This window comes from Chaetodon auriga, chromosome 16 (assembly GCF_051107435.1).
Source record: "Chaetodon auriga isolate fChaAug3 chromosome 16, fChaAug3.hap1, whole genome shotgun sequence".
Taxonomy (NCBI): domain Eukaryota; kingdom Metazoa; phylum Chordata; class Actinopteri; order Chaetodontiformes; family Chaetodontidae; genus Chaetodon; species Chaetodon auriga.
The window spans coordinates 187,647-200,000 of NC_135089.1; the positions used below are offsets into that span (position 1 = coordinate 187,647).

At 42.3% G+C, this 12,354-nt stretch overlaps 1 protein-coding gene across 9 annotated transcripts in view; it reads right to left on the reverse strand.

Annotated features, from left to right (window-relative positions):
- Window positions 1–1,172: 1,172 nt before the first annotated feature.
- Window positions 1,173–12,354, reverse strand: part of crhr1 (corticotropin releasing hormone receptor 1) — a 32,552-nt gene continuing 21,370 nt past the window's right edge. For 4 of the 9 annotated variants that reach the window (XM_076752737.1, XM_076752738.1, XM_076752734.1 and 1 more), the window contains 9 exons: window positions 11,645–11,751; window positions 7,247–7,367; window positions 6,702–6,855; window positions 6,533–6,593; window positions 6,296–6,368; window positions 3,901–3,986; window positions 3,405–3,543; window positions 3,202–3,243; window positions 1,173–3,067 (listed from right to left, as the gene is read on the reverse strand). In XM_076752737.1, coding sequence (XP_076608852.1) covers window positions 2,927–3,067; window positions 3,202–3,243; window positions 3,405–3,543; window positions 3,901–3,986; window positions 6,296–6,368; window positions 6,533–6,593; window positions 6,702–6,855; window positions 7,247–7,367; window positions 11,645–11,751 — 924 coding nt within the window. In that variant the 3' untranslated portion in view covers window positions 1,173–2,926. Of the gene's footprint in view, window positions 3,244–3,404; window positions 3,544–3,900; window positions 3,987–6,295; window positions 6,369–6,532; window positions 6,594–6,701; window positions 6,856–7,246; window positions 7,368–11,644; window positions 11,752–12,354 lie in introns of all 9 variants that reach the window. The other 5 variants (XM_076752733.1, XM_076752736.1, XM_076752732.1 and 2 more) reach the window with 2 other exon arrangements.

Consider the following 12,354-nt stretch of genomic DNA (forward strand, 5'->3'; position numbering starts at 1 on the left):
AACTTCTCCAGTCTTTTGTTGCCACTGTCCAAACTTTTTAGAAACATGTTGCTGCATCAAATTTTAAATGAGATAATTTCAAAAATGAAATATCTCTGTTTCAACATTTGATCTGTCATCCTTGTGCTGTTTTTAGATCAATATGGAGTTTCAGTGTTTTGCAAATCATCACATTCTGTTTCTATTTACATTTTAAGTCTCGACTTTTTTGGAAACGGGTTGTATAAAAAAAGCATCTGGGCAGTGATTGAGACTGTTTGATGACTGTTTGGAATCAAATGAAATAAAGGAGAGAAAAGCAGTGATTCATAGTTCATTACGCTCACATGTGGTTCAGATGCTCAGGATGAATTCTACCCAGCAGGTGGAGCTGTGGCACGGTTCAACACTTCCTGTTCACTGTGACATAATGACGGTGGATTATTATACAGCTACACTCACATGAAACCCGTCGCACACTAAAGCTGCTGTTTATCTTCACAAGATGAAACTGAAAAGTCTGTTTGATGTCAAGATGGTATTGATCCATCATCCATCCCTCAGGAACCATTAATCAAGTTAACGACTGGCGAACCCTGACCCTCTCTGTTCACAAAACAACTTTAACCAAAGTTACCGACACACAATGAAAGAAAGAAAAGTCAACAAAACTCCAAACATAGGAGGAGGAGGAGAAGGAGGAAGAGGAGGAGGAGAAGGAGCAGGAGGCTGTTCTTTCTGTCCAAACTATTGTCTTGCAGTGATCATTATTATCATTATTTTGATTGTTGTGATATTATTGGTTGAGTGCGTTTGTGTGTTTTGTGGGTGTGTCCATCACGTGAGGTGATTGCATGGGCATGGGCTGATGGGATACAGGTGCGTTTGGGTGTGACCTCCAATCTGCAGCCATTTAACCAGCACACACACATCAGGCTCTGCCAGTTTTCTGTTCATCCTCTCTGGTGTACAGGTTCAGAGTGTTGGTGCAGGTGATGGTGTTGAAGCCTTTTCTCCCTGCGTGTACGTGGATTTAATATTAATGTGGGTGCTGGGTTCTGTCCTGTGGAAATGTTTGTTTGTAATTTCTTAGCAGTTTTCTGTTCATTCTCTCCTATGCACAGTGAGCAGTGAAACTGCTAACTACTGAGTTGATTTTTGATTTCAGTTTTACTAACAAAAAACAACATATTCCCTGAAGAAGAGTTGATTTATTAGATATCAGACATCAGTAGATACAGAGGTGTCACATCGAAATGCACAATATCCAGATGAACTTAAACTCTCTGAACTTAAACGCCTTTCATTCAACATTATTTCTTCAACTCTCTGGGGACAAAACAAGCGCTCCTCGTGTCGCTGAAACATCTCAGATTATAAATTAGATTCTGACATTATTATAAATTCAATATTTACAAAAACTAACCTTTTAAATTGGATATATATCAAGCTTTCTCCAGCTAATAATGCCACTGATTTTAGGTTTAACTTTAATCATTATCACACATGCACACACATATACACTCACGCACGCATGCACACACACACATACACATTCAGGCACAATAATAAAAATGAGATCAGGAAAAAGGAAGAAGAAGAGCAGTTTGTGTTTCATCCTGAGTGTTTTTCCCTCCACACTGACCTACAGGTACTAACTATTCTATGGTTACTACGGTTACTGCAGTTACTATGGTTACTGTTAGTACTACGGCCCTCTACCTGTCAGGGCCCGCCCTCTATGTGGCCCTAAACTCTTATTTAAATTAACATCTACAGTTGACTCAGCAGAGTGCAACGACAATTACAATTTATGATAAACACACATTTCTAACGGTCCTGTTCTGTACAGTATTCATCTCATGGAAAGTGCAACAAGAACACATCATCATCATAAATAAAGTCCTGGAGTTTAAGTATTTATATCTCCATATGAATTCATTCCAACTCAGTGTAATTTTCTTCAGAATAATTAGTTAGAATTTCAGATTTTTGTCATATTTCAATTTTCCTAAATGTCTCATAAGAACATGATATTTCATGTCATTTCTTGTCATTTTGAATTTGTCATAATCTGTGAGTTTGTTATAATCTATAAATGTGTTGTAGCCCCCCTGTTTGTTCTATAGTGCTCCAGAATAAGATGAAGGAGTTTATCTGGAAATATTTCAAGAGTGACAAATACTTATCAGAGGACTCCAAAGAGACTTCACATTGTAAGTTTGTTAGAGTGCCCCCCAGTGGCAGCTAAGCTCTCTGACATGTGCTGTGGTCATGTTGCCTTCAGGATCTTCAGCTGCAGTGATGGAGCTCTGGAAGGATTTTTGGACATATGCATTCAGTTTTTATGATGACAGTATTTTGGACCAGCTGAAGGAATCAAGACTGACATGAAGTTTGTCTCTACGTGGATCAAACATTCACGAGTGAGGTTTTTTTTTTATGTAAGACATTCATCCTCCTCACATATCATCAGAGGACGTATGCGGACTGATTAGACAAAGAGACCTTGAATCGTGTTGTTTTCTGGCAGCCGGGCAGTGAATGTTCTGATCGATGCAAACAGACTTCACCCAGAGTTCTGCTGCAGCTGAAGATGATCGCAATCATCTACTGTGTGTGTGTGTGTGTGTGTGTGTGTGTGTGTGTGCTGTTAGCTCTGTTACACAAGAGAAAGCTGGTGATCAATATTACAATATAGAGAGATATAGCTCATCGATAGCACTAATCAATAAATAAACTTGTTGATTATACAACATGAACACAATCCAGCTGCCTGATGTCACAAGTGTCTGTGACTCTTCGGAAGCGGCTGATTGGTTGTGTCCAGCGATTGGCTGGTCTGATTTGAAAGATTAGTTGGTTTCATCAGTTCCCAGCACAGAATAAAGCCTCTGATTGGCTGCCTGGAATGGCATCACAATTTGTAGTTGGATGAGTTCAGATATCAGAGGTTGGAGGACTGTTTGATGCTGTGGAAGGACACTCTGCTCGGCGAGGTGGGCAGCGAAGTGGCGCGCACGGCTCGGCTCCGGAAGGAGTGACGGTCCTGCCACCGAATCCAACGCTTCCTGACCGCAGACCGCACCTGCACGCAGACAGACAAGTGCAGACACTGAAGTGTGATGGTGTAAATTTGCAATAATCATAACCAAAAAAAAGGTCTGAGTGTAAAATAGCGCTGAACACCACAGACACAAAGATCGAAGAATAATCAGTTACCTCACTGTTGAGAAAACAGTAGAAAACAGAAACAAAAAAGCCCTGCAGAGACAGACAGACAAGGTGGGTTAGCTTCTGTGCTAACTGCTAACCATGCTAATAATGTAAAGCGGCTGTTGCTCATTAGTTTTGCTTTAGATTTTAACGCTAGTTAATCTTAACCCTGGTTTCTGCAGTTTGTAAAGGCCAGAGATCAGATGAACCTGGAAGGACTCCAGAATGGAGTTAAAGTAGATGAAGACGATTTGAGCGACTTCGTCTTCTCCTCCAGGATTCACAAAGAACAACATGTAGGTGATTCCTAACAGAGGCAGCAGCACCAGAGTCGCCTTCACCGCCTTCCTGAAGGAACCAGACAGTCACAGCATTTATCAAATGTACCATCAGAGAGGACGACACAGCAGATGGATTCCTTCAACTTCATTGTCTCCAACATGTGATGACAGCACAGTCAGTTTATTGTATATTTTTTACAGAAATCATTTCAATCAACTCTACCTGAGTTTTCAGGTATTGAAGGCACAGTTACATCACAACACAGTAGTCTGTAATGATGCTGCATCCCAAAATGTCTTTTAATGTGGCATTTGAAAGATCCCAGAAAGGAGTGCAGCTGCAGATAACTTGAATCTGGTTACACTGTGTTTTTACCTGTTGGTTCACCTGGTTTAAAGGTGCTTCTCGTGTTGTGGCTCGTACCTGTACTGGATGGTCTCTGAAGTCGTCGACGCCCTCAGTTTGGTCATCAGGATCCGAACAATGTTGAACAGGAAGACAAAGTTAATCTGAGGGCAAGAAGAGATGGATGAGTGGAGTTTAAATGCCAGCTTTCTCAAGCCAGTTTTACTGATGCGTGCTGACACTTACTGTCATTTACTGTCAGCATGAAGTAGGAAAGTATGTTGAGTTTTTCTATATTAACTACCAAAACAGTTAATGCAGTCTGGACGTCTCGGGCACGGTGTTTTTTATTTCGTTGGTTTTTACTAATGTAAAACAGTTATTTCTTAATGCATATCTTTCTATTTTTGATAACTCATCCTGAACTTGGAGGCATTTATATGAACGTGTAGTCTGGGAGTTTATCTCAACCATAAGAAAACTGCTGTGGATAATGAACACTTGCAGCAGGTTTTCCATGTTTGGTCAGTCAGTCTTGAGCACCACTGAGTCTTTGCAAGAGTCAGTCTAGAAAAGATCTGCTGTCAGCAGCCACCTGTCGAAACAGAGACACAAACTTCAGTCCTTGCCTCCTCAGAGTGGGACAGTCCTCAGGAAGTACATACAGTTTGTAGAACTGGAGCAGAGCGAGGTCATATGCAGCTTTGAACATCAGAAGCATCAGTTGGTTCCAAATTAAACAGCAAATGTTTGTTGAAACCTCTCACCAAACACCTGAAGGAGTTTTCACACTCAGCAGCAGATTCAGAAGTTACAGTAAATAAGCTCATCAAGCTGAAGACTTGCCTTCTTGCTAAATGGTCAAACAAGTTCAATGAACAACAACAAGCTGTGTGTAATGTTTCACTTCAAACATTTCATGAGGCTGAACACGTTTGTCTTGGAGGATTTTGCTTTACTGAAGTGGCTCAGAGTGAATGTCAGACCTGCATATGGGCGAGAAGGAAGAACACGGATAATGAAGAGCACTGCATGAACTATCAGTGAGGAATTAAGAACAAAGTTGTAGTCGGCTGAATTTTGGAGGCTGCTCTTTGATCGATCAAGGGCATCAAAAACCGCGCAGGAGACTGATTGAACTGATGCTGACCAAACCGCCATAATGGATGTCCTCATCGTCATGTGCTCAGACGGGCTGCTGCCAATGTTGATATGTACAACATTTTACCAAAATAGTGTGCAATGCACACATCTTCAAGACCTGCACACAATCACAATCACAAGGCTCCTGACTGTGAGACATTTACCTGCTCTGTTGTCAAACTGCTGCAGGAAAAAAAAGGCATGCTGAGGAAATTGTGTGAAGAGAATAGAATCTCCTTCAAAAACTGGGGAACTTTTGCAGTATCAGATGGTCTGCATGGAGGCATAAAACTATTGCCATCCATTAAAATGCAACTGGTGGCCAGTGGTAACAGTTTTGCGTGTCACGTACGACACTGGCAAGACTTTGAAGAGCACAAACCAAAAGGTTTCAGAGGGAAAAGTCAAGGAGGAAGTGAAGATGAACTCGTGGTGGCCACCGGACAGCTGACCCACACACACTGTTTCTATTGATGATGCTGACAGGCACTAGTTTATTCTGGGGTTTGACTGTTAGTTTAACTGTTTGATTGTTATTGTTAGAGTTCATTGTTAGACAGGTATGACTCCCTCATATCATTTTATATTTTTTTGTTTTTGATCGTTCAGCTTGGCCTCAGGACATGAGAGCTCCACCGTTTTGTCAACACAGTGCTGAGCACCATCCTTCAGAAATATGAGGTCACCTCCACCCTGACAGACTCCACTGAGAGAGAAAGAAGCTCTCAAAGCAGCAGGAAAACGCTCGGCAGCATCCAAACAGGAAGTACCAGAATCCAGATTGTTCCTCAACATCAACACAGTGGTTAAACTGTCTCTTCCGCTGCTGTTGAGCAGAGCAGCATGTGAGAGAAGATTCTCACATGTCAACAGAATAAAAACCACGTCAAGATCTGGTCTGTCATAGACTCGTCTCTCAGCCCTGATCCATGTTCACCCATCAGAGATGACCACAGAGACATGAGACCCAAAGCCACATTGACCTGTGGACGGGCACAGCTAATCTGAGACTCGACCAAGGACTGAGAGGAGCATCTTCATCGTCTACCAGGCAGGAAGCTGAAGAGGAGGACAGTGAGGAAGACGGTGTTTATTAAGTCCACCCTATGTATGGACTGAGTACAAAGCAGCACCTCCAGATACTCACATGAGTACTGGACTGAAACAGTTATGTGCCCTCCTTATTATGGTCAAAGGAAGCTTGAGCGGAGTTCACTCAGTTCTCTGCAGACGGAGGGAAATTCCGCTTTTTCACACACAGAGACCAGCTCAGCTCAGACGGATGGTATTTATGTGAACCGCATTTAAGATGGACTGACTGCGTTCTTACCAGCAGGACCAGGATCATCGGGCCTTGATAGATGTAGTCTGTATAAACTCCTGCTCTCTTTCCAAACCAGCACCTGTCAATTAAAATGCAACCACTAATCAGATCACTGCCACTTCCAGACATGACGGAATGACAGAGCTAAAGGTATATTAACCTGCAGGTAACCACAGCAACAATGCTCCAGTAGATGAGGCTGCTCACCTGCGTGGTGTTTGTTTTTCTGGTCATGTGACTTACTTCTCATTGTCGTAGTAAAGCTTCCCAAAAGCCCAGGCCACTATAATAGGAAATGGAATACCTGCAACAACACAAACAGGTGTACATGTGAGCTGACAGGAGCTCTGGCAGGCAGACAGGTAAAGCTGTCGACGGGCACAGGTAGATGAACAGGTACAGGTAGACGAACCCCAGCCGATGCAGATGAACATCCACTTCCTTAGCTTGTCGGTGGAGTAGGTGAGAACGACGGCTGTGTGAAGATAACAACCTTCACCAAACATCCAGAAGAAGTTTGTCACATGGAAATAATTATAACCTGCTGTCACCAGTCGGCACCACACCTGAGGAGGAGAGGAGGAGGAGGGAGGGAAGAGAGCAGGACAAGAGGAGAGGAGGAGGAGAGGAGGATCAGGAGAGAAGGAGGAGGTGGAGGAGGAGAGGAAAAAGGTAAGTTATTCTATGCTTTCAGTTTTACTGTACTGGTCTGTCTCTAGGCTTTGTTGCCATGGTAACCATGAAAACCAACGTGTCAATCAGATAAGACTGCACCATGTGATGTCAGCATGATGTCAGCGTGATGTAAGCGTGATGTCAGGAGCTAAAGAGTCACCGTCTGAAGTTCACAGCCTAGTTTCAGATCATCACCTCATCTCCATGGTGACCGCTGTCAGGGACACGTCCACATGGTGAGTCTGTTAGTCCGTGTGTGTGTGTGCGTGTGTGTGTGATTACCTGGTTGCTCTCGGTAACAGCAGGATTCATCGTTAATTGGACAATGAACCAGGTGGCGTTCCTCAGGATGAAAGCTGAGATCAGGTTCCAGTGTATGATGTTCCTCAGACAGCGGATACTCCTGTGACACACACACACACACACACACACACACACACACACACACACACAGAGTCGTGTTTCCATCACTTGTGGGGACATCATATGGACTTCTGTTCACTTCCTGGACAGTTACCTGAACCATGACCATGTGTGTTACTTTGTTACTTTTTGTGTGTTACTTAGTTTTTCTTTTGTGTCTCTGTTTGGATCTGGGACTCTTTTTTTTTTTGAGGCTCGGCCTCCAGCGTGGCAGTGGAGGAGTGGCCGGGCGGGGCAGACGGCGCACCTGGAACTGTTCAACTCATCATCCCTCTCCATTCAAGCAACATGCCAGAGACGTCTCCGTGCCGGATTGTCCTCAGCTGTATGCTGGACTGTCCATCTTTTGTCTCCAGAGTATGTTCGCCTGTTCCGTCGTAGCCTTGTTCCTAGCTTGCCTGTTTGTTCCTCGTCTTGTGTTTTTTCCTGCCCGCTGGCCATGGTGCAGTTGATTTTTTGTTTTGGGGCTTTTTGTGTGTGTTTGAGACTTTGTTTTTTATTTTGAAGTTATTTAAACTTCAAAAGCATCTTATCTGAAGGGCTCCCTTAGTTCTGTGCTTGGTTTCTGCCACCTTGGCTCCAAATCTAAAACTCTAATTATAACACTGCTTGCCTCATGTTAGCAGGTTTGCTAACACATGAAAGCTGGGGAGGTGGTGAAGGTTTGAGCTTTAACAAACTGCAGCTGGAAAACAATCAAAACACCTTGTTTGGCTTTAATTTTTTTAAACTTTATTTTCATAATGGAACTTAGAACAGGTTTAAGCCTCCGACAGCAGCGAGGACAGGTAGACACCTGGCAGACAGGTAGTATCACCAAGTTTTCTTTAAAAACAAACAGAAACACTAACTGAGATCCAAATGGTAGAGCTAAGCTAACAGCTGCGAAAGTGGGCTCAGTTGAACAAAATACACAATTGATTACTTCATGTTGAATTGATCAGAATTTTTCTTTTCTCATCAATTATGTATTGATCCAGACATGAAGCCATTTTGGGATTCATCAATACCTTCATTCAGGACTTTCACTGGTTTATTAGCTAGACATAATGTAATCATTCATAGTGAATGCAGTGAGATGTGATGCCAATTATACAAAATTAAGATATCTTTCTTAATCAATCTTAAGTAAATTAATGAATAAATGTACAGCATACATTAAAAAAAGTTTGTCCTACTTGACTGATAATGTCACATTAAAAACAAAAGCTTGTAGTATCATATTTAACGTAGATGTGACAGTAATGGAGGATCATATTGTGTTTTGGGGTTCAAAGACTTTTAACACTGAATTCTGTGCTCCCAGAAAAGTTTTTACGTGGACTTAAACAGTGACAGTCAACACTGCAGCTCAGGTGAGTCCCATGCTTTCCTGACCATTTGCATGTTGACATGTTTCATTGCTGTCGTTTGCCACGATGACTGATAAGAAATCAGCTAAAATAAAACGCTGTAACATACTCACATTGGCATGTAAGAGCATCAGGACATCTTTACTGGGAGACAGAGATTTTTGGACTCAGTTATATTTTACAGCAATAACATGACGTGAGGCAGGGTAATGGCTGATGATGATGAAACCACTTTCACTACCTTCAGAAAAAGGCCTAAAAATACAGTCTGTGGGACAAACTCTCTGTGTCGTAAGCTCAGTAGATAAAGATGGAGGAAGCGTTGAGTTTCTATCAATACCGAAATTAGAAATCAAGTCTCTCATATACGCCTGCCTCAAATAGAGGCCCTGCACACGAGACGAAGAGGACTTAGCGAGACATCAGACATCAGCTTTGAAACGTCAGAAGATTTTGATTCACACCATTTAAAAACAACAAAACGTGCTGAGATGTGACACAAAAACAGAAAAGAATCTGAAGAACTGAAGCTTCATTTCAGCTCTAATCCTCCTCTGACAGTGTTTGATCCTTAATCCTCCAACAATGACTGGATGTCGCCCAACACACACACACACACAAACACGGAACACACACACACACATACAAAGAAAACACACACACACACACACACACACACACACACACACACGTTGTGGCTGCTGGTTTTCTGGCTTCTTTGTGAGAATCAAAGGATGAGACAGAAACAGAACCTGGATCCTTCAGGTTCATTAGAGTGTCAGTCAGCTGATGCTTGTCAACCCGCTGATCTCAGTTCAGTTTACATACCGCTTGATTTTGCTGCAGACTGAATCTCATGAGTTGAAGACTTTGACTCAGAAAAAAATGGAGTGTTCCTGAACCTCTCATTCTGCTCTGATTAGCTCTGATCAGGTCTGGGCTAATGCTTCACTGGCTGGTTCAGGTCAGTACAGCTCTGAGCATTTACTTGACGGTGGACAGTCCTCCCCTCCTCTCTAATGCCACATTAAGACTGTCGCTGTGTGAGGCAATGATGCATTATAAGACCTGGATACAGGACTCAAACATGGCTCCCAGTCATAGTTACAGCATTAACAGCAGCAGCTCAGGAGATCCTGACCAACCATTACGAAACGATGAAGCTGATGATTCAAGTCAAACTGCTGCTCATCAGTCACTGCACGGTATAGCTTGGCACAACTCCGCTCACTTTTGGTACCAGGTACATTTTTTGATTTGGTTTTCTGGGAAACTGCCGTGACACAAATACAGGAACGAGGGTGAATATCAAAGAGACAGTGTTCTTGATTCTTGCTATGTGGCTGTTGGTCACAACAACAAGCAACTCGTTCCACGAAAAGCTGAAGGCTGCAAGACCAAAGACTGTTGCCAAAAACAGGAGAGTTTGGGAAATCCTCCATCAGACCACAGATGACAGGACGACTGATTGATCCTCTCTCGGGGCCAATCAGTGGTCTGCACTAGTTTCACTCCACCTTTTAGTATCAGCTCAGAGAAACAGGAAAAGTACAAGCTATTATCCACAAATTTTGCCAATGGAAAACCAAAAAGCACCAGCTCTAAGTGAGTTGAATCAAGTTGAGTCGTACCATGCAGTGTAAATGAAGAAGAGGATAAGCGCCAAGGAAAGGATTCTGGACTACAGTCATGGCAGAAATCTTTCAGTAATTGTGGTTTACTAAGGCACTAAAGCTAAAGATCCCATTCAGACCTGGGATTAAAATGTGTGTATCTGTACACGTTGTCCAGGAAAAGAAAACCGCATTTTAAGGCAGACTGTAAATGCAACATGGTTGGAGTGTGATCAGATCCACCTGACCAAATCTGGAGGAAGTCTGGCTCGCATTGTGTCCAGATCTTAGGTGCGTCTAATTGTACAATACTCTGGCTTTTGTACACAACAGAACATTGATGCAGCTATTTATTATTAGCTAACATGAAATATAGGTTGTTTATATATCAGTCAAATGGCCTCTAATCTAAGCTCTGAAAGCGCCAAAAGACGGATCATTCAACAGAAGTATGTGACTAATCGGTTGGGTTTAGGAAAGGATCGTGGGTAAAAATAAATACGTTACTGTCACGTACACAATGTGAATATGTAACCTAAAAATGGGAGTGTTGACTTTTGGTTTTTGGTCACACGAGATACAAACAGCGGTCTCTGGGGCTAAAGTCTACTGTTTGACGCATCCATCCACCTCACATCCTCCATATATGGACTTTCTTGCTCTGGATACTGTTAAGAGACTTCATATTATGCTTCTGTCATAATCACTAAAGTCACTAAAGGTCACCGACTAACATATATATGAGTCTTAATAATGTCCAAAGACCATCCAGGTGTGAATTGGAATATAGTGCGTACTAAAGTAATGAATAAATGATAACGTTATTTTTGATTAATACTTGATGAACATTGGTTGTTGCTTATTTATTCATGAGTATTTAATGTTATAGAGAAACATTTCAGGAACTTTAAAGGGCTCCGACAGGACAGGTGTACACACAGGTCAGGAAACTACTCCTGTCAGACAGGCAGGGACACAGAACAGAGGAAGCTATCATAGTTTACTAGTTGTATGTCACCAACTAGCTGTATTGAAGCTCCTCTGTCAGAGGAAAAACTGATCCGCAGCACAGACCTGGTTCAGTCCTGTAAGCCACCAAGCTAAGCCAACAAGCTAAGAAGCCCTGTCCTCTTTTTAATTACTTCTTATTGAATGAAAAGAGTGAGTGAGCTAACAGTTAGCCCTGTGACCATTATGTCACCAAGCGTACAGCCCACAACTATTTCCCATGGATGAACGGAAGTCATGTGGTGTGACAGACAGACCGGTGGACAGACAGACAGGTAGATTACCTGAGTCTCATGAAGAGTGTGAAAGCAAGCAGCAGAGCTCCCAGAGAGATACAGTGACCCAGGTAGTTGATGATAACAGCAACCTGATAATGAACTTTGCTTTTCCTCTGGACACAGAAAACACACAGGAAACACACACAGCAGTTAGTTTGCACATTATAACATTAAAATATAAAAGTCAGAGTAAAGGTAAAAAAAGGTGAAACACAAACAAAGAGACAGACACAGTGGATGTTCTGCAGACACAAAAAGACGACAGAAATAAAGAGACAATAGTCACCAATCATCTGTTTCTGATGTAACTTCAAAATAAAAGCATGGTGGGAATGAGGAATTTACTGAACTGAATTTACAACAGTAATCAGGACTGAAGTTCAGATTTCAGCAACTCTGTAACAAAGTCTGAACAATGATTTCACATTGACATGTAAAGATCCAGTGTGTGGGATTTAGTGGCAACTAAACAAAGTGGTTGCAGACTGCAATACACTGAATGGCTTTCACTCCACCTTCCTGCTAATAAGATGCTAAACGTGACTGGCTCTCTCAAGAGTCAGTGTTTGGTTTGTCCGTTCTGGGCTACTGTAGAAACATGGCCAACTCTGAGGAAGAGGAGCTGCTCCCTCTGTACACACAAACACTCATTCTGAAACAACACCATTGTTGTTTTTCGGTGACTACACGCCAATGAAAACAGAACTATGAATACT